The sequence below is a fragment of the Gopherus evgoodei genome, chromosome 1 (genome assembly GCF_007399415.2).
Source record: "Gopherus evgoodei ecotype Sinaloan lineage chromosome 1, rGopEvg1_v1.p, whole genome shotgun sequence".
NCBI classification, from domain to species: domain Eukaryota; kingdom Metazoa; phylum Chordata; order Testudines; family Testudinidae; genus Gopherus; species Gopherus evgoodei.
This window is the reverse complement of record NC_044322.1, coordinates 79,198,162-79,223,693: the sequence shown is the minus strand read 5'-3', so window position 1 is coordinate 79,223,693 and position 25,532 is coordinate 79,198,162. Positions and strand designations below refer to the sequence as shown.

Sequence of the window (25,532 nt, the reverse complement as noted above, 5' to 3'; positions counted from 1 at the left end):
AGCAGATTGATTTATCATGTCCAGACGAGACACGATAAATCGATCTCCGATACATCAAACACTACCCGCCAATCTGGCAGGTAATAGAGACATACCATTAGTCTGGTGGCTTTCCAAGTTTTTGAGTTTGATTCCTTTTTTCCCAAACACATTTGTGGCCCTTTTGCCAAACATACTTATTAATGATAATCAAATCAAATGGGTTTGTCCCCCTTTTCAGTCTCACTGCTGATGCTATCAAGGTTTAGGCTGTGGGTGAACTACTTAAATGGTTAGAGTAGCAAATGCAAAATGGTCTTGGAAATGTTTTTTGAACAATCTACAAAATACAGAATAAATGTTGTTTATCACAACCTCCCAAGGACATGAATTCTCTCCGCCCCCAAATTGCTGTTCAGAAGTACCTTTAAGACCCCAGGGTAAAAGTTACCCTCTGTAAGATGGTATAGCAGATTCCAGAGGAAGAATGAGATCCATTATATACACACACACACACGCACGTGTGCACGAACCTTGTATGTGTTACATACACCAGTTGAATGAGATAGGGCATGCTGACTGACAACTGTCTGATATGGAGGGTCTTAGAATGAAAGTTCACAGGTAAAACAGAATTTCACCTTGATAGAAGGCTCTGTAATCTGGCAAGCAAAAGAGATAATAGTGTCCAGCTGGACAAATTCAAACTGAAAATAAAGTGAGGATAACCATTTTTAACCGTGACGATAACCATTTGAACAACTGAACAATGGGTCTTTTTGTTCTCTCTCACTTGAAACTTTCAAATAAAGATCAGATGTCTTTCTAAAAATGTTCTTCACCTCAACCACAAGATATGAGCATGATGCTGGAATTACTGGGTGAAGTTCTGTGGTTTGTGTTATGCAGGTCAGACTGTATGATGGGGTGGCAAAACTGCAGCTCATGAGCTGCATACAGATCTTTTACAGTTAAAGTGCAGCTCCCGGGGCTCACTGTCCCCACCCCTTTCTCCGTGTAACAGACTTGCAGGGAGGGGAGCTCGTGGCTTCTGCCCTCTGGCGGGGTTCAAGGCATGCTGTCCCTCTTTAATCTCCTCTTTTACAAACTAACCATACCTGGTTCCTTCAGCCTTTGCTTATATGGCTTGCATTCCAGCCCTTTGGGCATCTTTGTTGCTCACCTCTAGGTTCTTTCCAGTTTCTCTACATCTTTTCTATACAGCTGTGACCAAAATTGGACACAATATTCCAGTTCAGGCCTAATCAGCACTGAGTAGAGCTGTACTATCACCTCCTGTGAATTGCATGCCATGCCTCTGTTAATGCAACCCAAAATTACATTTGCTTTTTTTTGCAACAGCATCGTATTAACTCATGCTGAGGTTGTGATCCATCACATTTCCCATATCCTTCTCCGCAGTGCAGCTGCCAAGCCAATTACCTGCAGGGACTTGAGGCTACTGGCTTAAGTCCTCTGAGACCCTGAAGCCAAGATATCTTCCCAATGAACAGAATCTTGTGTATACCCAGGGCATCCCTATTTTTTTGCTGAGGTCCTTGCCTTCTGTGCTTATGAGGCACTTGCTGGTATCAGAGTTGGCTGAAGGATTTGGGTTTAGTTTCATTGCCTGCTACCAGAGTCACTATCTCATGTCAGCACCCTTCAGCAACACCATATCCAAGAGAAGCTCCCATAACCTGATGCTGGCACCAATGGTAACGTTGATGGCACCAGCTTCTGCCTTGGTATCAGGACCACCCAGAAAAGGTACAGACTCTGCTTCTATACCAGTGCCAACCCTACTTGTTAGCTCTGACTTCTACCTCCACAAAATTTCTTTCAAAAATGAGGAGAGGAAACATTTTGGCATGAGAGAACGTACGTGTGTGTGTGTGTGTGTGTGTGTGTGTGTGTGTGTGTGTGTGTGTGTATATATATATGTATACACACACACACACACACACACACACACACACACACACACACACACACACACACACACACACACACACCAAGCAGCCCAATTTGGGAGCCACTGTTGCCAAATGAATCTGTGCAGGAAGAGTTGGCACTGATGTCAGAGGATCGCGCTCTTCTTCCAGTATCCAGACACTGTGTCTTCATGACTTGGTACTTCTGGCATGTATCCTGGTATCCTTCTCTTGCAGTCGCATCGCATTTCCAGCCCTCTGGCCAGATTCTCCATGTTTATGGAAGTAGTAGGGAACAGCCTTGGTGCATTATAATGCAGGCTCATGGGTCCCCAATGCCATGTGCTGTGTCTCAGTACATTTCAGCCCATTTTTCACCCTCTGCCAGATGCCTGCCTCCTGGAAGGAGATGCTTCAAGATCCTATACAGTGCTTACATGGCCTTTCATACAAGAGTCAATGTAGGCCCTTATTGAAGCATCTGAGCTAAAACCCTGGGCATCATCTGATTCGCACTCTAGAAGAGATGTGTCTACTTCTGTGGCACTAGTGAAGGCACCACAACTGTTGGCACTAGTACTGACTGTTCTGATACCTACAGATTATACAAGTTCAGCTTGCTATCCCTTTCAGGAACCTGACACATCCACAGTGGAAGACTAGGATATGGGATATTTTGGAAGAGGATGTCCCTTAGTACACTGATAAATCTGCTGATGGATATAATGTAGATATCCCCTCACATGATGAAAACATAGGATTTACTGTCATGTCATCACCTGACATTTTCAGACAGTTTGCCATCTTCACATGAAGAGCATGAATCTGGAAAAAATGTACTTTTACAGTGGAGTCAACAGATCTCTTATTGACATCTTACCCAGAGACAAGATTCCAGCCATGGAGCTGTTGACCCTGTAATATTTCACTTTAGCACATCAGCATGTTCCTACAGAACTTAATTTTGCCAGAAAAATTCTGACCAGCTCTATTTCTAAGCAAAGGCTCTCTCAAATGGATTAAAAAGTGCATAGAGCTATACTTAACTTCAGCTAGGATGCCTGTTCCTACAGCTAATCTGTTTTCTACATGTAATTTCTCCATCCTGATCTTACTGTTGAATCTTGACCCATTTGATAAGAATATGTAGAGACTGATAGTCAGGTGAGAAACTTCTGCTTTAGCTCTTCATTTCACTTATGTAGATAAAGCATACCTGACACCAGGGGAGGAATGTGTATGTAAGGCTGTTGTTGAGAGGTTGTATGCCATTGTCCACATAACAGGTTTAGTCAAATATTTCTTAGTCTGTTGAGAGCACATTCTTAGTAAAAAGATTTGTCTTCAGTGGTAAGGCTATTTATTTCACCACAGTGACTTCTTCAAGCGTAATTGGAGGCAAAGTACTATTCTTCTGCCACAGTACATTTATGTAGGTGAGGGGAAAGATGATGGTGCTGCTGATACCTTGTTTTCTTTAGGAGCATTCAGATTTTCATCATAGTTCCGTCGATTGTGGTATCCAGTTACAGAAATTGAATATTTCTTTTTATTTTCTTTCAGGCTGTCTTGATACATTGGCTGCTATGCAGGACTTAAAAATGGGTGTAGCAAACACAGAGGAGGAGACTCAAGCAGTAATGAAAGTTTATTCCAAGGAAGATTATAGCGTGGTTAACAGATTTGAAAGTATGTACTCAGTATAATCATGCTGCACAAACTGACTTTCATTACACAAATCTGGTTCTATATAGATCTGTAATTTATTTGTTCCTTGTAGGTCATGGAGGAGGTTGGGGTTATTCAGCCCATTCAGTGGAAGCTATCCGCTTCTATGCTGATACTGACATTTTACTTGGTGGTCTTGGCCTTTTTGGAGGTAGGGGTGAATACACTGCTAAAATAAAGGTAAGAGATGATCTCTTTCAAAACATACTGTTTTAAGATTGAGTTTAGAAATGTAATTTAGAATTGATAAGGTTTATTAATGATGATTATACTAATGGAGTGGAAGGAGCCATGCTGTACAATTGTAAAAGCTGTCCATCAAAAAATAAAAAAACCCACAGAAGAATATGAATCAGGCTCCCCACTGAGGCAATATTGATTCAGTGCCTCATGATGATTGTAGTATGGGGGAGATATAAAACTGAGAGTTTGCCACTCATCTTTAAAATCTTATGCAACTTTTTCAAGAACAGGGGAATTGGCACTAAGGTCCTGGCCAAATTTAAATTAAATGCTTTACCACTTGTCCTTAATTTCGAAGTAGCATTTCTGTTAACTTTTGGAGCTCTTCATGGATGGTGGGTGAAGTGATTTTTGTATCATTCAATATGAAAGGAAAATTCAGATAGTATTTTTGAAGTGGTGGTGATATGGTGTTACTCTTTTCTTAGACATTACAGCTTGGGCTACTAGAAACTTTAATGTTGAATAAGAGCATGCTGTCATACTTATAGCTGGGAATGGGTGAGCCTTATGTTGTCGCACCCACCCCAATAAATAAATACGCCCTCAGTGCAGTGTTATTGAATATACTGCCAGAAGGCTCCTCAAACCTAAATAATAGGCTTGGTTATACAGGTTGCCATCTAACTAAAACATGGTAAAAACTATAAACAAAATTTTGTTGAGTACTAGACTATTCCAAAAGGAGGCAATTGAGGGCAACACTCAGTTAAAATAGTGCATTTAATAATTGCCATTCATTTGCTAAATTGTGCAGTAAAATCAGGCAATTTTTCTAATGATAATTCTTCCTGATTTTTTTGATTATGTGAAAATGGAGACAACATAGGTTCTCCAAAAAGCTTTCCAGAATTTTCTGGAACCCATCCATGCCTTATCAGAGCTGCAATAGTAAGCTTCCAGAAAGAGAATGTGATAACGTCCAAAAAGTCCCATCTTCTTTCCTAGTCATGACAAAAGAACTCTGTCGTCAAAATGTTTTCATTGACCTGCAAGTTGATCTGGCCCTATGCAAACACACACAGACCATACCATCTGTGCCGGAAAGAGATTATGATCTTAAGGCCCGATCCTAGAAACATGCTTGTGACTACCTTTACGCACTGAGTAGCCCCACTGATGTCAGTATTGAAATTACTGATTTTCAATTAATGTATCATGAAGAAAAGACTTGATATTTTAAAGGAAAAAAGCAGACAGGAAAAACAACTGTTTAAAAGAACTTACTATACAGAAGCAAAAAGGCACAAACCATTTTTATTCACTTTCTAGGTCTTCACTGAGTTACTCAAAATATTACTCTCTATTATGGGTTTACTCAAATGTAACTTCATACAATCCAGATTTCAAGATGGTCATACTTTTATGAGTTGTCATTCATGATTTTTTTTGTCATTAACTGATTTTTTTTATATTGGTGAATTATTAATTCCTGTTGGGATTTCAGACATGCCCCAGACGATGTTGAAAGGAAAGGAACAAATTAGATTATCTAATTTACTTAAAACCTGTTTTTTCTGGTTCACAGTATGTCAATCACATGCCATCAGTTACTTAGTTATGCTGCCTGAGATCTCTTCATCTTTCAAACAAGTGGGATTATTAAGAGGCTCTGTTTAAGGATTTACAAGCTCTGATCATTAATAACATTTCTAGTGGGGAAAACTGAAACTGTGCCCATATTAACAAATTGGATAGCCATATGACTAGGATTGGTGCAGAGAATCAGAACTACAAGTGATCAGTAAGAGCTAAGATTCTTCATTTTTCTCTGTGGCTCACTCTTGAGATGTGCATATGCCTCATGCATGTGAAATCAGAATCTTTGAACAGCAGTGTATTTTGGGTCGCACTTTTGCCCTGCATGCCTCAGAACCTCTTCACCTGATGGCATGATGCACAGAGCACCTGCCAGCATCTTTGAGTTCCCTCTTACTGTACATGGCAGTGAGGCAGGCCCAAACTGTGCCTGCCTGCTATTTCCTAGCACATTTTCTATAGCTCTATTTTCCTGTAAATTCCCCCTTTATTTCTTTTAAAACTTTGCCTTAAATTCAATTCCCTTAAGAAGGAAAACAAAAATTAATTCTTTGCTTTGTGCCAAAACCTCTTCAGTGGTGGATTCAAACCCTTTGTACTTTAAACCCTGTGCTTGTCTTATGACTGTTTCACCCCTTTACAGACGATCATAGCCATTGTTTGTCTTGTCAGTGAGAGCCATGTGCCTGACTGATGCTCCATCTGCCCATCATTCTCCTCAAGCATGTACAGCCACTTGATCTAGCCACAGTACAGAAAGTATTAAATGCTGTAGCTGATATCTAAGAAAACAAAGCATTTGTGTCTAGTTATATCTAGATGATTGGCTGATCAGAAGGAGAAAGATATCACCGCAGTCTTGAACACCATCTTCAATCTGTTCAAAGAGCTGGGTCTGATAAACTATAACAGATTGTCACTCCACCCATCACAGACAGTAGAATTCATAGGAGCTTTGATCACCTCCAGAATGGCAAATACACATCTTCTGTAAGAGAAATTCCATTCTGTCCAATCAACCCCAGTACAAACCTGTCTCAAACTTTTAGCCAATGTGTTGATTTTCACTTGTGACATTACTATTCGGACATTACTTACATCTGTTTTGGAACTGTCTAAGCTTTGTGTATCAACTTTAAAAACATCAAGTACATGCACATGTTGTAGTCCCAGCTTATATCTTATCTCTAAACTGGTGGATGTATGCCCAGAATGTTCTCTACACATCCATCTATAAAGACACCTGTCACAGTTGCTCCAGGAACAAGTTGCGGAGTCACCCTACACCACTTTTAAATGAATGAAATATGTTCCAAAAAGGATGAGACTCCATATAAACATCCTGGAACTTAAGGCAATTATGTTGGCCTGCAAGGCATTCCTCTAACTTTAAAGTATTCTGTCACACAGATCCTTATATACAACACATCTGCAATGTATTATGTAAACAGGCAGAGGGCTGCCCATTTATCACTGAGAGACAACCAGAAAATGATCATGGTGTCACTTTAATGGGATGACCACAATTGGTGGTCTTCCAGCGAGCAACAAGTTAGCAGTCTTTCTCATCAGTCAATGTGTCACCAGTCATAAATGATCTCTGAAGAGCTACGTCCTCACTGATGTTTCAGGAGTGGAGAATATTATCACAGAATTATTTGGCATCAGAGAGAATGCAAAGTTTTGCCTGTGGCTCTATGGATGCCTGAGCCTAAGATCCATTCAAGATGAATTTCTCATACCACGCCCTTGAGGTCTTATATACGTTTCTGTGGATGCCCTTGGCACCCTGGGTAATAGGGAAAATCAGACAGGATGCGGATACATTGATCCTGATAGCTTCTCACTGACAGAGACAATTCTGGCTAACAGATTTTCTCCAGATGTCAGCTCTCTGTCCTTGTATCACTTCAGGACTGTCCAAACAACATCACAGAGCTGGGGACAGATTGGGTCTGGATGTGGCTGGCTAAGGTTTACTAAAGAGCCTGTTCATTACAGGGATAAGAAATCCTCTTAGTTCTCCTCAAAGTGAAAAAAGATTTGCTGTCTGGACAACCCAGGATGACCATGACCCTTTGAAGGCCCCTTCCCCAAGATCCTTGACTACCTTCTGCAACTAAAACTCTCTGGCCTCTCCATTAGTTCAACCAAAATTCACCTTGCAGCAGTCTCAGTATGCCACACTCTGGTTCAGTCATGCTCTGTATTCTCCCACCTTTTGTTTCTAGATTTTTAGAAGGGTTGAATTACACTTACCCCATCAGTTAGGGAACTCCCTCCCTCTTGGGATCTCAACATTTTCCTTGCAGGTCTCAGGCAACTGAATTTGGACCCCCTCTCTGAATGTTCTCTTAACCACTTTACTCTCCAAATGGCCTTTTTGGTGGGTATCACAACAGCCAGATGTCAGTGAATGCCAAGCTTTCATGGCTAATTGTATTGTTTCATCAAAAAGGTGGAGTTGAGACCTCATTCTAAGTTTATTCCCAAAGTTGTTTCACGTTTCAGTTGAAACCAAGCAATTAGTCTAAAGGTTTCTTTCCAAAATTCCATTTTTGTCCAGGAGAGAGAAAAGGCCATACTTTAGATGTTTCTAGGCCCTTGTTATATTCACTATTTACATGGCCTCCCATCTTTTTGTTAGTCTGAATAGCTCTGCTGAAGAATTAATTACCCAATGTGTATGAATCTGTCACGTGGATGGCATATCCCTTCTACCAAACATTAAGGTTTCTTCAGTGAGAGCTCAGGATGCCTCTTCTGCATGTTTCAGAAATATCCCCATGCCTAAGATGTGCAAAACAGCTGCTTCGGGGTAATTTTCTCCTTTAAATACTATGCTCTTGACTTGACAGCAAGATTAGAAGCCAGGTTTGGAAAGGCAGTATTATAGTCATTAGTTATTAGCAGATAAGACTCCTCAGTTCCACTTTCTAGATGAGAAACCGATTGCCAGTCACCTAGAATGGGATCCACATAGATGCATACTCCAAAAACTACAGTTACTGTAACATAAATACCTGTTTTTTTATATTTACTAATAGTAGTACACTGTTCAATAGTGTTCCTATATAGTAGGGGTCGGTAACCTCTGGCACGCGGCTTGCCAGGGTAAGCACCCTGGCGGGCTGAGCCAGTTTGTTTACCTGCCGCATCAGCAGGTTCAGCTGACTGTGGCTCCCACTGGCCGCAGTTCGCTGTCCCAGGCCAATGGGGGCGGTAGGAAATCGTGGCCAGCACATCCCTCGCCTCTTCCCACCACCCTCATTGGCCTGGGACGGTGAACCGTGGCCAGTGGGAGCCGTGGTCGGCCGAACCTACCGACGTGGCAGGTAAACAAACTGGCCTGGCCAGCCAGGGTGCTTACCCTGGCGAGCCGCGTGCCAGAGGTTGCCGACCCCTGCTATAAAGAGAGGCAAGAAAGAATGACAAGCAAATGAGAATGGTAGAATGAAATTTGTAAAAACGGAGAAATATTTTACTTTATTTTTGCAGTTGTTTGAATTGGGTCCAGATGGGGGAGATCATGAGACTGATGGGGACCTTCTTGCTGAAACTGATGTCTTGGCATATGATTGTGCTGCTAGGTAAATCATTTTATTTACTTTCTCTAAAGAGGCTTGCCGTCTTGTTAGTTTTGTTTTGGTATGCATTTTAAACATACTTTGAAGGTATGCTAAGTGATCTGTGTTGTTAGACTCTCTAACATGTGGTGCTGCATTTATTATCTTCAACAAAAAGAAAGGTAACAGTGAAAATAGCAACCAAAAAACCAGAAACAAACCCCAGTTCAGATATTGTAGGGAGACTGAGATATCAAATGGAAAAGTGAAAGCCTTCCTCCTCCAGACCAACACAGCTGTAGCAGAAGGGCACTTTTTTATATATATACTAGAAGGTCCAAATGTGGAATGTATTGATACATTTCTCTGAACTGATGACATTGTATTGTGCTTTGATCCATTTTGGGAGTGGGGAAAAAGGAAGCATTCTTCACTGAAATATCAAGACAGCTGGAATTGGGAGACTTTTTAGCAGGGGGAGGAGGGATGAATTTACACACATTTTAAGGAACTAGAAATGAGACATTTCTGTAACAATACTCAACTCAACTCACCCTCCAAAAGTACATCTGTACCTTTAGGTCTGGATTCTGGCATGCCCAGTTACCTAGTGATATATTCAGCCTCCCTTTGAACAGAAATTGTACTTAGATACTGAAAAGGAGTGTAACCAGGAGGGCATATAATTGCAAATAGAAAGTGCTCTACAAAAAACTGCTTTGACTGCCTTATTTATTGTCCATGTGAATGAAAAACAACTTTTCTTATAGTTCAATTGCAGCTGCTTTGGCCTTTCATGTACTTTCTGAATATAGGCAAGATTCTTTCCTATAACTTGTCCTTGGGTTATTGAAATACTGAATGGATTTAAAACAATCCACTTCCCATTTTTAATAACAAAACAAAACAGTCACTGGGTAGTAATAGCTTCAAATCAAGATAATGAGGTTGTCTAAAAGATAATTAATCTTACATTATATTCTTCAAATAAGAGGGGAGCTGCTAATTCCTAAATACTTGCCAAATGTAGGGACTGTCCTACTATGAACAATCAGTTATTCTGCCAATATTTTTCAGTTAACCCTCCTCCCCATTGTGAACTTTTTTTCCATAAATGTAATTTGAGAAGGTTCCTAGGCTTTTCTCTGGGGTCTGTTGGAGCTATTCAAAAGCACACCCAGTTTTCTGTTTCATTTGATATTGACTCAGTTGATTTTGCTTTCTTCATGGGGAATTGTGTCTAAATACCTGGCTGACTACCTTTCTTACAGTTTAATGTAGTTACCTAGACCTTGAATGTCATTCCAAGTCAATTGGAGTAGCTAGCTTTCTAACCAATGTCTGTTAATGAGATTTGCTAAACTTCCACATGGTCTTTGCACACTTACCAAGATATTGTTGCTTTGATTCATCTTTCAGACAAGAAACCAAATTTGGCTCAGAGTTACAGAATCTTTTTCTGTGTTAGTTGCTCACACCTGTCCTGCCTCCTAAAATTTTATTTCTGGGTGTGTGTCTCTTGCTCTCTCAGCATTTTTCAGAGGTATCTTATTTCGCCATATATTTGGAAGTATCCAAATCATACAATTTAAGTAATATTCATCCTGTTTGTTTCTTACTACCTTTTACAAACTATTGAATTTTAATTTTAATAATATCTTAGTTTTTTTAGATTTGTGACAGGGCATGCATTATGAGTAGTATTTTAAGAGTAGGTTTATAAATTCCTATTTCTAAATATTCTTTAGAGAAGCACATCCCTCGCCCGCGTCGGTTCCCGCCGCCCCCATTGGCCTGGGACAGCGAACCACGGCCAGTGGGAGCCACGGTCGACCGAACCTGCCGACGCAGCAGTAAACAAACCGACTCGGCCCACCAGGGTGCTTACCCTGGTGAGCCATGTGCCAGAGGTTGCCGACCCCTGATGTAGAATAATAATAAAAAAGGAAACCCCTCTGGCCGTACTCTCCAAGCAAAATTTCTATCACACTTAACATAAGCACCAATTCACACAATAATGTCTCCCCTACTAGTCTGAGTCCTAGGTCCCCAGTTTCCTGTCAGGTGCACTTGATGATTAGTGAACCCCTAATCAATTAAACAGCACTGCTCCAAGCGCAAGCTTGGGAGTGGAGGCTACTGCTGCTAAGCCCAAGGACTCCTCATTTAATGGCTTCCCTGGAGAGTAGGCTGCACTCTCATGATCATGAGGACAGATCACTGTACAAGTCTCGTCATAAAAGATGACATCCCTTCCTGATCCCATCCAGGTTGGGTGAGCCTTTGCTCATGGATCGTAAGAGCTTGGGACATCTGAAAACCCTCAGGCATCGATATCCATGGGCTTTAAGGATATGTCTACATAGCAAAGAAAAATCTGTGGCTGGCCTATGCCAGCTGACTCAGGCTTGGGCTTTGGGGCTGTTTCATTGCTATGTAAACTGCTGGAGCCCAGGTTCTGGGACCCTCCCACCTCATAGGAATAAAACAGCCCGAGCCTCACCAGCCCGAATTAGCTGGCAAGAACCAGCTGCAGTTGCTGTGTGAACATAACCATATCAGTCCAGGACCTGTCTTCTGTGCAGTACCAGGCACTTCCTTTGAAGAATCACCCAACTGTGAACTCTTGGGACACATTGGAATCATTGGTCCCATTCAGCAGAATGCCCCAAACACTGAGACATCTGGACATTTATACTTCACCGGAGGATATCTTCCTTCCTTATTCTCAGTCCCCTCTCTTTTTGGCCCATCCTCCCTAGAGCCATTTCCGCACCAGAGGATGAAACTATTTGGTGACACAGAAGATATCTCTTCTCCAGCCCTTGGGCAGACATCTGCCGTTTGGTACTGACTGCCCCTCGAATAGGGAGAGAGCAATTTTCAGACTGACAAATCATATGTTCCAGCTAGTCACAGTCCTGGCACAGTTAAGGAGATCCAGACTCCCTCCTTGCAATTATGCTTTCCACAGGGTCCCCCTGAGCCAATTATCCCCTTCTTTAGCCTACTGGCACCCATGGGACCTGTATGGCGGATGCCCTGGATCCATCTTTGAGTCATGCCATAGCTCACCTACTTGGCATCTGTCAGAGTATGAGGTGGAGGATGTTGATCCATATCCGCAGGTACTGACTGGAATCTCATCCTTGTTCATGGATGAAGCAGTTATTCTATCCTCACTATCTCCACCACTGCTCCATAGACAGTACTAGGAGCTGCTGTGAAGGATAGCCAGTGAACTTGAGATCCCCTGGGAGGAGGTCCAGGATCTCTAACTCCAACTTTGCAGCCTATGTGCTCCCTGTTACTGAGGCTATCCTGGAGCCAGCGATAGTGATCTGGCATACCCTAGTTTCTTTGTACACTCACACCCAAGGTGCTGAGAGAGAATATTTTGTCCTTGATAAGTGAGCCAAATTTCTTTTCTCCCATCCAGTTCCCAACTCCTTGTTGGTATAAGCAGTCATGAAGAGACCAATGTCACAACATCAGAAAACCATCCCAGCTGACAATGGCTCAAAGAGGTTGGACCTTTTGGGAAGAGAGGTCATTCCCCCACCCCCCCCCCCAGCCTACAATTCTATATTGCTAACTTTCAGGCCTCATTAGCAAAATACTATTTTAAAAGTTGCTCCAGGTTGCTGGACTCTAAAGACAAGCTTCCCCTGAGGACAGAGTTCAGTTTCAGTCCTTCATCAAGGAAGCCAAACCAGTGAGGAAAAAATATCCTTATAAGCTATTACTTAGGCAGTGGACACAGCATCTAGAAGCATAGCCACTGGCTTAGGTATGAAGTGTAAGTCTTGGCTTCAATCTTCCGGGTTCCCTGCAGAGGTCCAGAACACCATAAAGTGACCTACCTTTTGAGGAGTCAGATTTGTTTAACAGGAAGATGGATGAGGCCCTACACTCTACTCCCTGGGAATTTGTACTCCGACCCTGAAGAGAAAAAAATCACAGGCAGGTATATGAACCAGGCTGCCTCCTCCACAAACATTCTGTCATCAGTGTCCAGTTGAGACTCCTCATAAATGACAGAAATTAGAGACCTCACTTTTCAGTTCCCTCTGCTGCCACGATGTTTGCCCATTCCCAGCCACCTGCCCAGGACACTCTTTGATGCGTCTGTTGAGAACTGCCAGCCATTACTGATGACACCCACTTCTTCCCTGCTTATCTTTGGGGGCCATCTCTCACTTTTTCCCACCACAGTTGAAACTCTGTCACCACAGACAGTTGGATTTTAGAAATTATTTATCAAGGTTACTCCATTGAATTTCTCTCCTGCCCTTCTCTACAAACTTTCTTCCTGGCCCCTCTTCAGGGATGACTCTCATGAAGAGATTCTTCAACAAGAGGCAGACTCTCCCTTCCAATGAAGGGCAATAGAGTGAATACCACCTCAGTATCATGTGGAGAGGCTTTTATTCCCCTCATTTCTTAATCCCCCCCCAAAAAAAAACACAGGAGAGACCCCGATTTGAGACCTTCATAAATGCAGCATCTTTATTCCAAAGTTGAAATTCAGGATGGTTACACCAATATCAGTAATTCCACAGGAGGTAATATGGTTTGTGGCTCTCAACTTGAAGGACACCTGTTTTCATGTAGATAGTCATCTATCCCATAGAAAGTTCCTTTGGTTCATGATAGGTCAGGAACACTTCCAGTTCATAGCCCTTCTTTTTGGATTGGCAAAAGCACCCAGAATATTTGCTAAAGTTTTCTCTGTGGTGGCAGCCCAGATGAGACATCAGAGTTGCACAGTTTTCTTCTAATTGGACAATTGGGTCCTAGTAGGACAAATCAGTGACTTTGTTCCCACTCCATCTTCTAGCAACCTTGGGTGTCTGTGTGATTAAATAAGTCTGTTTTAACCTCTAGAGCCACACTGGATTCCCTTTCAGCAAGAGCTTTCCTCCCACAGAAAGATTTCTGTTTTAATGAGCAATCTAATAGTACGGATTAGTTGCCAAAGACTATGGTCAGTGTGCCTTTCTCTCTTGAGTCATGTGATCTCATGTACTTATGACACCATTTGCCAGGCTTCATCTACAATCCCGACTGGCCTGGCTTCCATCTGTCTGCTCACCCGACAAGGACCACATGAGCACCAGAGTGATGGTACCCACGAGGGTCATTGCCTCTCTTACTTGGTAATCGAACCTGGATCAAGTGAGAGTAGGCTTCCTCTTCAGCACCCCCACCCACAGTGCTACCATAGTAATGGACACATCCCTCCACCGTTGGGGGGCTGACCTGAATAACTACATTGTACAAGGTCCTTACTCCACAGGAGGCCAGACAGTACATCAGCTTGCTGGAACTAAGAGCAGTCTGTGTGGCATGTAGGGCTTTTCTCCCATTCATTCATTCTCTCCTTGTCCAAGTAATGTCAGAACAAGGCTTTTTATATTAACAAACAAGGTAGAGCAAGATTCCTTCACCTTTGCATAGAAGCAGTCAGGCTTTGGAAATGGTGCATCAGAAACCACATCACTATCTAAGCCACTTACCTTCCAGGTATTCAAAATTCTGTAGCAGACAACCTGAGTAGACACTTTTTTCTGCAGACCACAAGTGGGAAATACACGGTTCTGTCCTGAGTGGGAGATTGTCAGAGGGGAGCACCTCAATGGGATTTCTTCACACCCCAAACAAAGAAGAAACTGTCTCTCTATTGTTCCAGAGCAGCTATGAGCCATGACTCTCAGGGCAATATTTTCTTGCCGTAATAGATAACAGACCAATTCAGATATGCATTTCTGCCCACTTCCCTGCTACCATAGGTCTTGAGAAAGGTCCTTCAAGACAAGGTCAGAGTCATTCTCCTAGTACCCAACCAGCCCAGATCATTTTCATTCCCAGACCTTCTGAGAATGTCAGTCAGTCCTCGTGTCAGGATCCGTTCCTTCTCAAATAGCCTTACTCTGGGATGTCAGATTTTGCTGCCTTCCTATCGAAATCCAGTTCACTTCGTGGTTTGATGTTTGAATGGACATCAGATCTTGAATACTCTTGTTCAACAGCTGTCCAAATCATTCTTAATCAAAATAGGAAAGGATCCGCCAGGAGTTGCTATGGAGCTAAATTGAAACGTTTCTCCACCTGGGCACAGTCTTCCTCAGACTTTGCTGGTATCCCAGTTGTTTTAGATTATCTCAGTGTTTACAGGTACACTAACACATGATGGTGACAATGGACCAGCTCAGTCTGTGGCGGGAGTTTCCACTGCCCCCTAGGCCAGATGAAGGGTTAAAGCAAGATATCCTAACATTTATAGACTGAAACAAACAATCTGGGATAAGCAATTTACGGATCATCTTACATGTTCCATGATATGTTTGTTACCTGCCCTTGTACTTTTCTATTGATGTTTCAGATAAAATATTTCTATTCATCATTTTTGTCAAATTATTTTATCGTATGCTACATTGGTGTGTTCTAGTGCTGCTCTGCTGGAATGTGTTTACATATTCAGTGTGTTTTTGCAATGCTAGCAATATTGGTGCTGAGTTCATGTACTGGACATTGGCTTGCAGGCAAGCACCTGTTTTTGACAGGGTCTGACTGTTGCTGATAGCATAATGTATGCTGACTTAGATTCAGGCATCAGGCCTTACTCCCTTACTGACCAGAGCAAGGGCTGCTCCAGGCTAGGGTGGACACATGACTCCAATTAGCCTGTAAAGAATCAGTTGAAGCTGTTAGGCTAATGGGAACACCTGACTCCAGTTAACCTGCAAAGAGTCAGGTGAGGCTGTTAAGCACCTGACTTAATTTAAGGCCCCTCTGATACTATAAAAGGGCTCACTCCAGTCAAGCCAAAGAGAGCCAGGGAGCCAGAGGAGAGGAAGTGCAGCTGAGGAGCTGGGGAATGAAGACACCGTGAAACCACTGGAAAGGGAGCCCTAAGGTAAGGGTGAAGAAGGCATTGAGAGAGAGAAGCGGGGAAGTTGTGAGGAAGTGGCCCAGGGAAATGTAGCAACTCTCGCAGTGAAAGGTCGGCTGCCAACAACAGCTGCTACCATTAAGAGTCCCTGGGCCAGAACCCGGAGTAGAGCATGGGCCCGAGTTTCCCCCAACCTGCCACTATAGAAACACCTCCTGGGAAGGGAAGACAGACCTCTCTCAGGACAGGAGACTTAACTGTTGAATAAGCCTGTAGGGACAACAGAGACTGTGGGAGTTCTCTCACCAACTTCCTTGCTGGCTTATGATGAAAAGGACTCTGTAGACGGTACCCTGGCCCTAGAGAGAGAAGGGCTATGTGGAGGGTTGCAGTGAGCCTCTGAGGCTAGCATAAACTGCCTGGAAGCGCAGGACCCACAGAACAAGGTCAGAGCTCTGCCAGAGCATACTTCACACCTGTTTCTCACGCGCATCAAACTTCTACACCAACCTGCCATTCATTTATTACTTCATACCCTCATGAATAAGTCACAGGTATTCTGGCTCATCCCCATTCTTTTTCAACCTGCTGTCTTTAGTCAATCCCTGCTCAATCACCAGTTCATGAACTGATTCCAAAAACATTCCCAACTCAGTCATAACTTCATTCACTCACTATTAACCCCATCATCAGATTATCAGTTCGCTTTTCCTTCTCTTTCCCCTCACCTAATTCATCAGTTCTCTTCACAGCTCCACTAAATCTGTTCCCATACAGTCGTCTCTCTTTAAAGTTGTGTAGCTGTCTCAACTCCTTGCCCATTGTTGGGCCACCTCATAATACATGGTTGCTGCTTTGTGTCTTTCCCTAGTCATGTCTCAGTTCTTCCTCTCATAGCAGGTGTTTCACCTTTGCTTCATTTGCAACATTGCATCCATCCCCTAGATTGTGGAGGGACTGGCGGTTCTGTCCCTTTCCTTTGTCTAGGAAGGGTCCAGGTAAGGAGCCAGATATCTTCTGTTCTCTCTGTGCCCAGAGAGTGGACTTCCAGAACTGGGTGAGTGCAGTTGGCAGCTTTAGAGCAGTACCATTGTTAAGCTGCACATTGTCAAAATACTCTGGGCCTGGCCTCAGCCAGTTAGGATATGAAGAACAACCATGTTTTGGTCCAGGAGAGCGGGAAGCCTGGAGGAAATGCTGATCATCATTCCTTAGTCCCTTTATGCATAAGGTAGGAGGAGTCAGGTAGCTCAGAGGATTCAGCAGGTGTCATTGCAGGGGCTTCTTCACTCACTCATCTGCTGAACTGAGCTAAAGTGAGAAAAAGTCCTCTTGCAGGCCCAAATTTGTAATAACAGCTCTCTTACCATCTGTCACAGCAGCAGGGCTACATTCAGTTTACATTTCTAAGGTTATTTTCTAAGATTAGAAGATGCCTTAAAAAAGGTTAATTAGTTATTCATGGGGGAAAGGATAGCTCAGTGGTTTGAGCATTGGCCTCCTAAACTCAGAGTTGAGTTCAGTCCTTGAGGGGGCCATTTAGGGGTCTGGGGCAAAAATCTGTCTGGGGATTGGTCTTGCTTTGAGCAGGGAGTTGGACTGGATGATCTCCTGAGGTTCCTTTCAACCCTGATATTCTATGAAATTCTAGTCCCATTGAAGTCCACTGTATTCATTATTAATCCAATCATCAGAATTAAATGAGACCAGGATTTTAACTTGTACATATTTTCTGTGTGTTCCATATTTGTGTATCTTGACACCCTTTCATGTCACGTTCTTAGTTCCTTTCATATGAGTATGTTTATATTAACATATTCCTTAGAATTTGTGTGATATTCTGAAATTCTTGATAAAAAGACCTGTTTCCCTGAAATGCTGTAAAGCTGTAGTAAAAATGTGCATTGTCCATGTTCTTTACTATGCATTATTGCAAATAATGTTAATATTCTGTTTTTTGTTAAACTAACTGCATTCATTAGCCTATTCAGCATTTTAAATCTGTAGTTGATTTTCAGGACATTGGCTATGTTTTAAGAACAATTCCAAGTTTAGTTTAGTGGATGGTCCTGCCTTTCTGAAAAAAACAAACGAAACAAAACAACCACACGCCACCAGCACAATGCAAAGTAGTGTAAAGTTGAGAGTGGAAATAGATATTTCATTTTATCATCATCCTTCTGGTTCATTTGGGTTTAGGATATTTACTTTGGATTGTCTTTTTTTCAAGCTGATTGTTGAATTTCATATAATTTAATTTGTAAATTAATTCAGGCATTTTTTCAAACTTTGCTTCCCCCAGAGAAAAATATGCAATGATGTTTGATGAACCAGTTCTCTTGCAAGCTGGTTGGTGGTATGTAGCCTGGGCACGAGTGTCAGGCCCTAGCAGTGATTGTGGATCTCATGGACAGGCCTCTATTACAACAGATGATGGGTAATTTATTTTTGTGTGTCTCATATATTTGTATGAAAGAAAGCATCTCATATTACTTGAACGAAAGTTGTTTTTTTCTTTCAGCGTTGTTTTCCAGTTTAAGAGTTCCAAGAAATCAAATAATGGTACAGATGTTAATGCAGGACAGATCCCTCAGTTACTATACAGGTAATATTTTCATCCATTTTTGGGTCAGGTTGTGGAATCTTCTTTTTAATGGAAGTACTGTAAAGATAAGCCTACAGTGCATGTTAGGGCCTTTTTGTGGGTTAGGAAACTGATGTTTGAAAACTTGTGGGAAAATTAAGTTATAGCTGAAAAGACGTAAAGTATGTGTCATACCAAAAGTTATTTCCATCTGGTTTTAAAAGGTTGTCGTGGTGTGTTAAGTATTGAAATTTTGTATTTAAATGTTCACAATATTTTATCCTTAGTTTAGCTGCTAGTTTTGTGTATATTGGTCTTTTCCCCTAAAATAGTGTATTTTTGTGACAGATTGAAGGTCTTTAATGTTTTGGCAGGCTTATTGCTGTAGGCTGTTTCTCAAAAACTACCATACAGAATTTCGTGCTGCAGCGCTTCTTAGAGAAAATACTGAAATGGTGCTTACCACAGGCCTTGACTATGTATTTTTGTATTATGTTTGGCATGTAATTGGGTTTAAAGCTTATGGGCAAACTGCATATACTGCAATTTATCACCATTTTGTTCTGTGGTTCACAGAGCTTCAGCTGTAAGTATTTTAGGCCTCAATCATAAGACTTTGCATTTGATTCTGAGTATGTTGGATTTCTTGGCGCACATTCAATGACCAGTAGACAACAAGAGTGGTCAGTAAAGCCTAAGCCAGTCTCTCTCAAACAGTAAGCAACTCTGGATTTTTTTCAGTGTCTTTCAGACTTGTGCCCTGATCCTAATTGGTATCTCTAAGTGCTACCACAAAACAAACAGTAAATATGTATGACAGGAAAATATTGCTTAGTTGGGAGTTTTACTGACTGTTGCTTTCCACCTTGTGCATACAACAATGTTAGCTAAGATCAGAATGTTATTTGGGGATTTCCTTGGTGTGAGTGAATTGACACCTTAAAGTATGATAGGTATAAAAATTGAAATATGGGCTACAAAAATCTTGCGTAGGGCATATCTGCATGTACAGCGGTGAAGCTGCACTGACACTGCTGCAGTGCGTCTAGTGAAGATGCTCTGTGCTGATAGGAGAGGTCTTCCATCGGCATAATAAAACCACCTCCGCAAATGGCAGAAGCTGTGTCAGCAGGAGAAGCTCTCCTGCCATCATAACACTGAGCACACGATCACTTATATCGGCATAACTTAGGTTTCTTGTGGGGAGGTTTCTTCACACCTCTGAAGGACATAAGTCATACCGACATAAGCTGTACTGTAGAAGTAGCTTTAGGGTTCTTGTGGTTTTGTGAATCTTGCCTACTGTTTTACTTTGATTCCAGTCTCTCTCTCGTTCTCTGAAAGGTCAAATGAATGTGACCAATTGAGTTTACATACAAGTTTAGTTAGTTCATTTAAAACTAGCAAATGAGTGAAAAGTTTGCAATTTACAAAGATATCGCTGAAGTAAAGACAGTTTTTAAAAAAAATTAGCCTCATCAGCTATGCACCGTACTGTCCTCTACAAAAGAGAATTTTCCATTTGTGTAACTTTCTTAGGATGTAATATATTCCCTAAATATATGGCACTCTAGATTCACAGTGCTGGGAAGGGTGGTCAAACTTTAAAAAGATACTGAGGCAGCACTGAATAATTTTCTTTGGTTGATATTCTCTTAAGTGTTCCTTGTGTTATATTTTCTTCTCTTCCTAATCACATCATTTTGGGCTTTCTGTTTTGAGGCCCAGCCCTTCTCCTAGCCTTGGAGGTTTCCAAGCCCCCCTTTCACAATCTCAAGGGACTCCAGATCTCCTTTCCCTCTTGTTTTGAGTCTTCTCAGAGTCCTCAGTCTACTCCTCTCCACATTTTCTTACTCCAGTGCTTTCTTTTTGAAATGTTACATGAAATGCTCCATTCAGTGAACTTGCTAGCCAGGAGAGCTTTTGTTAGCCTGTCATTTTCCCGATTATCTGCTCTTTCAGAAGGCCTTGCATCTCTTTCCCAGCCTTTTCTATTTCATTATTCATTCAGTAAATCTCCCGACCCCCCCATTTCAGATACTCTGTCTCCTCTGAGGCAAAAAGTGGAAGACAAAGCTCAGACACATTAATCTACCTTTAAAGAATAAAAAAAAAAGTCTAGGAAGCTTAAAACAACAACAAAGTATCAAGCCTGAAAGCCAAGATTGGAGAAGCTCGCTCTCTGTCTTTACAAGAAAGAGAAATTTCCTGCAAAGTTTCAAGATTCAGATGGATCCCTATATATAGAGAAAGTAATATTTCAAGAGAGTAAAATTGATAGTTGTATTTCCAATGTCAATTAATTCTATATTTTACTTTATATTACAGAAATAAAAATCCACCTATCCAGGTGCTAGGCACTTTTGAAGCAACTTTTAAAAGTACAGTAATATGGGTGAGTGGCACACCACTGATTTGGTTGACATAATGTACCCTCTCTGCACACCTGCATATCATTTGAAAACTTACTATGTTTTCAGTGAGGGTGAGATGTGATGTGGAAATGTCAAGTGGTGCTATTTCCATAAAATGGACATAAACAACAGCATAACATGTTAAAATAACCACTTTGAAATATTTGCATTCGTTTCTATTAGTTTAATGACTGTATTATTTCAAGACATAAGGTTGGATTTCTTTGTGACCTCAAAGCATCACATCAATCTAAAGAGTAAAACAAAATCTAATAATGAGTTTGTACAAGTATCATTGAAATGATGACATTTCTAGTCAATATTATCATCTTGTTCATCATTTTTATGTACTCTGTCAAGAGTGCATAGGTTACCACAGTCTTCATTGTCTTAGCATGTACATAGTTCTGTGCAGGGAGGATTGTTGTGACTACAGGCACAGTTGATTGTCCTTAGGGGTCCAGGCAAAAAAGATCTTGAAGCTAAGGTACTATTAGGCCCTTGAAAAATACAGGATGTAGTTCATCATCCACATTTTTCCATCCATGTTGCAAGGATGATCCAGTATCTGGTTTACCTCAGCTCAAAGAAATCCAAATCTTTGTTTGCTGATATGCTCTTCAAAACTATCTTCACATGGGGGGAATTTGGACAGTGACTTGTTCTTTTTGATGGCTAGATTGAGGTGCAATCGAGTCAGGTCTCTATGGGTCTCACTTTCTTAATTTCTCTGGTCATACAGCACTGCTGCCAACTTCTTTGCCTCAGAAATTGCAGCTTATCCATCTCTCTCCCCCAGTTTGACAGGATCTTTGAAGAGGTAAGCTCCTTTTCTTTTGACAACATTAAACACAGATTTTTCCCAATACCAAATAGGGATGACAGAGTCCCATCCTGTGGTGTTTATAGCAAGAAGTATGTTGCAGAAGTCAGGAGTGAGTGTATTATACATTGCATGTGCAGGTTACGAAGTGACGCTTTTCAGTTGTGCTGGTAACGGTGCCTATTTCAATCCAGGTTATTGGTGTGTTCCATTTTTTGGAAAGTAGTGAAGAGCAAGGATTAAAACATCTGTACTGTCTGACCTAATTACTGTACGTTTGACACAAAGGGACCCAAGAGCCGTATTGGCACGTACAGCATGCAGAAGCATCATTGTGTTCACTACCTCTTGAATGCTGTACAAGTCTTGGGCTTCTTCAGCACCTCTACTGTTGATGGACTTTGCTACTTCACCATTGAAAAAGCCTCAAGCTAGGAGGAGTGTTTGTGCTGGGTGTGGTTCTGCACTCTCAGGTGCATTGTGAACCATATATTCACAGTGGAATTTTACAAGTGACTACTTGTTGGGTGCCACATTTCGAAACTTTTTCCATGAAGACATAGGAAATCCACCAATCACCTGGTATTTCTTCCATCCAACTTTAGATCCTGTCTGGTGCTGTCTTTCTGCACTTTTCAGAGTTGTTATTGTCATATCAGTCAGACTTCAGATACAGAATTAGCTTTGTCAAATCCTTTTAGGACCTACATTAAATACTTAGGAGCCAATTCATCAAATGGGTGGAATTTGTCTCCCAGCCATTGTTTGTATGACAGCCATAGCATCTCTGATATACACTGGTTTCTTTGTTGCATGCTCTTAGCTCCTGGACTCTTTTAGCTTGAAAGCTTCCAGCTGATGTCAAAATTCAGCTCTGTCTGTTCTTATCATTGTTCCATCAGCATGAAAGCATGGATCCTATTGGATGATTAAGACCAGTTGCATTTGAAACATCATCTCTGCATCTTGCTGAAGACAGGGCTTTATGGGAAACAATTTTTGGATTGATAGCTGCCATGATTGTCCCTCCCTGTTGGATTTAAATTTCGTCATCTTGATCATATTAGCAAATGTTTTGATGCCAGATTTCTTGACTGGACTGAAGAAACCATGTGTCTTATCAGAAGCAAGTGCATTTCTCACAAAATTCTCCATTTGTTCTTCGCCAACATCTATTTTCACTAGATGCTCTTGTACATCTGATGTTACATGCTGTCCATTAGATATGTTAAGCACCTCTGGATGTGATACAGGGTCAAATGGGTTTGTCATATTGATGACATTTTTCACAATAACTGTAATTGGTGTTCACACCTCAACTGCTAGAAGAGGGCCTCATCCTCCGTGATTGAACTAACCTCGTTATCTCCAGACTGATTCTGGCCTGCATATTTATACCTGCCTCTGGAAATTTCCATTACATGCGTCTGACGAAGTGGATATTCGTCCATGAAAGCTTATGTTCCAATACATCTGTTGGTCTGTAAGGTGCCACAGGACTCTTCGTTGCTGTTTGTAATATGCTCTTCGTCCCTTTTGAATACAGAGACAAGGGGTGGTTTGTGGATTTTGTCTTCACTAACACTGCTCTACAGCCAAAATGCTTCTGAAATAAATGTAGTCCAACTTTGCTAATTCTGGGTCACTGAGAACGAAAATGATACTTAAAATTGTTGATTGGCTCTAGTTTTCAAGATATGCTATTGGGTCAGTATATACAACCCTTGACTTGGGAATGGCAGAGGATAAGTGAGTTGTAAAGGGAAGGGATCTCAATTTAAACCAGAAATGACTAAAATACATCTTTGACTGGATCTATGAATAAATCTATAACTGGCTTTGGACAGTACTTGCTTTAGAGGCAAAACAATGAATGATGCAATCTGAAGCTGGTATTGCATCATACATGATATGAATTGCATCATGTTATTCCTAGAAGTCACTGATGATGCAATCATAACGAAGCTTACATCATTCTGCTGAACAAATTGCCCTCTATCAGCTCTAGAAATCATAGTGTCGTGCCCTCTTATTTGTCAGTGTTTGATTTTGCAAAGGGACACATTTCTGTTTAACCAAAGTGAGCAGAGATGCCTCATACTTGTGTGAACAGTGCAGATAACTTCTGCTATGTTTGTGGTGAAGTGACTTTTGCATCACACAAGCGCGGTATAACCACTATGGTTAAGAAAGCCTATCACCTTTATTTTGGTTGCAAAATTGGAGATCAGGACAAGAGGTGGGCCCCACACTTATGCTGCAAGACTTGTGCAACAAATCTTTGCCAATGGTTGAACAGGAAAAGGAAATCTATGCCTTTTGCAGTGCCAATGATTTGGAGAGAGCCAACAGATCCCCCCAGCAATTGTTACTTCTGCATGGTGCCTCCAGTTGGGAAAGGTGTGTCAAAGAAGAAAAAGTGGACCGTGCATTATCCAAACATTCCATCAGCTATACGCCTAGTACCCCACTGAGAAGGACTGCCGGTTCCTGATGCACCAGAATCATTCTCACTTGAGTCAGACGAGGAAGAGGAAGAGGATGAAACTTCTGGTCCCGAACCATCAATGTCACAGGACCCACATTTTCTCCCATCCTCCTCCTCTGAACCACACCTCATAAGACAAGATGAACTGAATGACCTTGTCAGGGATTTGGAACTACCCAAGAGTAAGGCAGAGCTGTTGGGCTCCAGACTACAGCAGTGGAATCTCCTGGCAGACTATCAGGGCAAATGGAGCCCATCAATGCTTGCAGACTATTGCTGGACAGTGACAAGTAATGCTCCATTTAATGAATACAGGAGACAAGCCAAGAAGCGCCGAGTAGACACTGAATAGGACTAAACTATGTACAGAATAGTTTTTTGCCTTTTGTTTCGTAATAAATTTTATTTATATAACCCTTTTGTTGATTTTTAAAATGTTACATAAACAGGACAGGTGAAATATTATCATGTAAAGCAACCATAAACACATGAAAAGACCTAGGTTTACAATTTATGATTAAAACTCTACTATCTACACAATATATATAGACATAAAATGTAAAACCTTAAATATCTTAGAAACAGTAGCCAGTCAATTGTTTTAATTGTCATATTTGAATTCAGCACATCAAAATACATAATAAATAGCACATTTTATCTCTGAAGCAGACGACTTCTCAAAAATTGTAGACCAGTGTAATTCTTGTTAGGACAGTTCTTTCTCTCATAATTTTTGCATATTCACCCAGGACATGTCTGTGAGGGTCCATCTAACCAGGGCTTACCCTTTTCTTGTCGGTCCTACAATTCCACTGCTGACCTTTTAGCGTCTGTGATAGTTTTCTCTGTCCCCATGTCACTCTTAATTCCACTGAAAGAACCAGGAGTCTCATGCACATCAAATTCTGCAGATTTAAAGGCACCATGGACTATTTCAGGGAGATTTAACAGATCAGGAATGGAGGTTGGTATCCACCTGGCATAGCTGGGCTTGCTTGCTGTAAAGAAGTACGGCAACATGTCATGCTGTGTATAGATGAGGTTTCCAAACCCCTCTTTGCACAGACATTTAGAAGTAGTATCTGCATAATCTGGATAAATTGATCCCAGAACTTGAATGTTGGAGACTGGACATACCACAATGTATAAAGTTCCTCTAGTTGTGTTAGTATATGCTGAGATACAGCATCACCAAACTCTTTAATGAAGTATTGTTGTAAGGACTTAATGTCTTCAGACTCAAGTACATATTTTGGCAGCCAATATTTGCCAGACAAATGCTGGAACTGTACAAGTATCCTCTCCCAGCTCGTACCATGTAACAAATAAAATTTCAGAG

The 25,532-nt window shown here is 41.5% G+C and overlaps 1 protein-coding gene across 14 annotated transcripts in view; it reads left to right on the top strand.

Annotated features, from left to right (window-relative positions):
• The window catches only part of MYCBP2 (MYC binding protein 2), a 463,608-nt gene that overhangs the window by 196,618 nt on the left and 241,458 nt on the right, over positions 1 to 25,532 (top strand). For all 14 annotated transcript variants that reach the window (XM_030566987.1, XM_030566958.1, XM_030566968.1 and 11 more), the window contains 5 exons: positions 3,477 to 3,602; positions 3,694 to 3,821; positions 8,922 to 9,013; positions 18,187 to 18,321; positions 18,406 to 18,489. In XM_030566987.1, the coding sequence (XP_030422847.1) occupies positions 3,477 to 3,602; positions 3,694 to 3,821; positions 8,922 to 9,013; positions 18,187 to 18,321; positions 18,406 to 18,489 (565 nt within the window). The remainder of the gene's footprint in view (positions 1 to 3,476; positions 3,603 to 3,693; positions 3,822 to 8,921; positions 9,014 to 18,186; positions 18,322 to 18,405; positions 18,490 to 25,532) is intronic.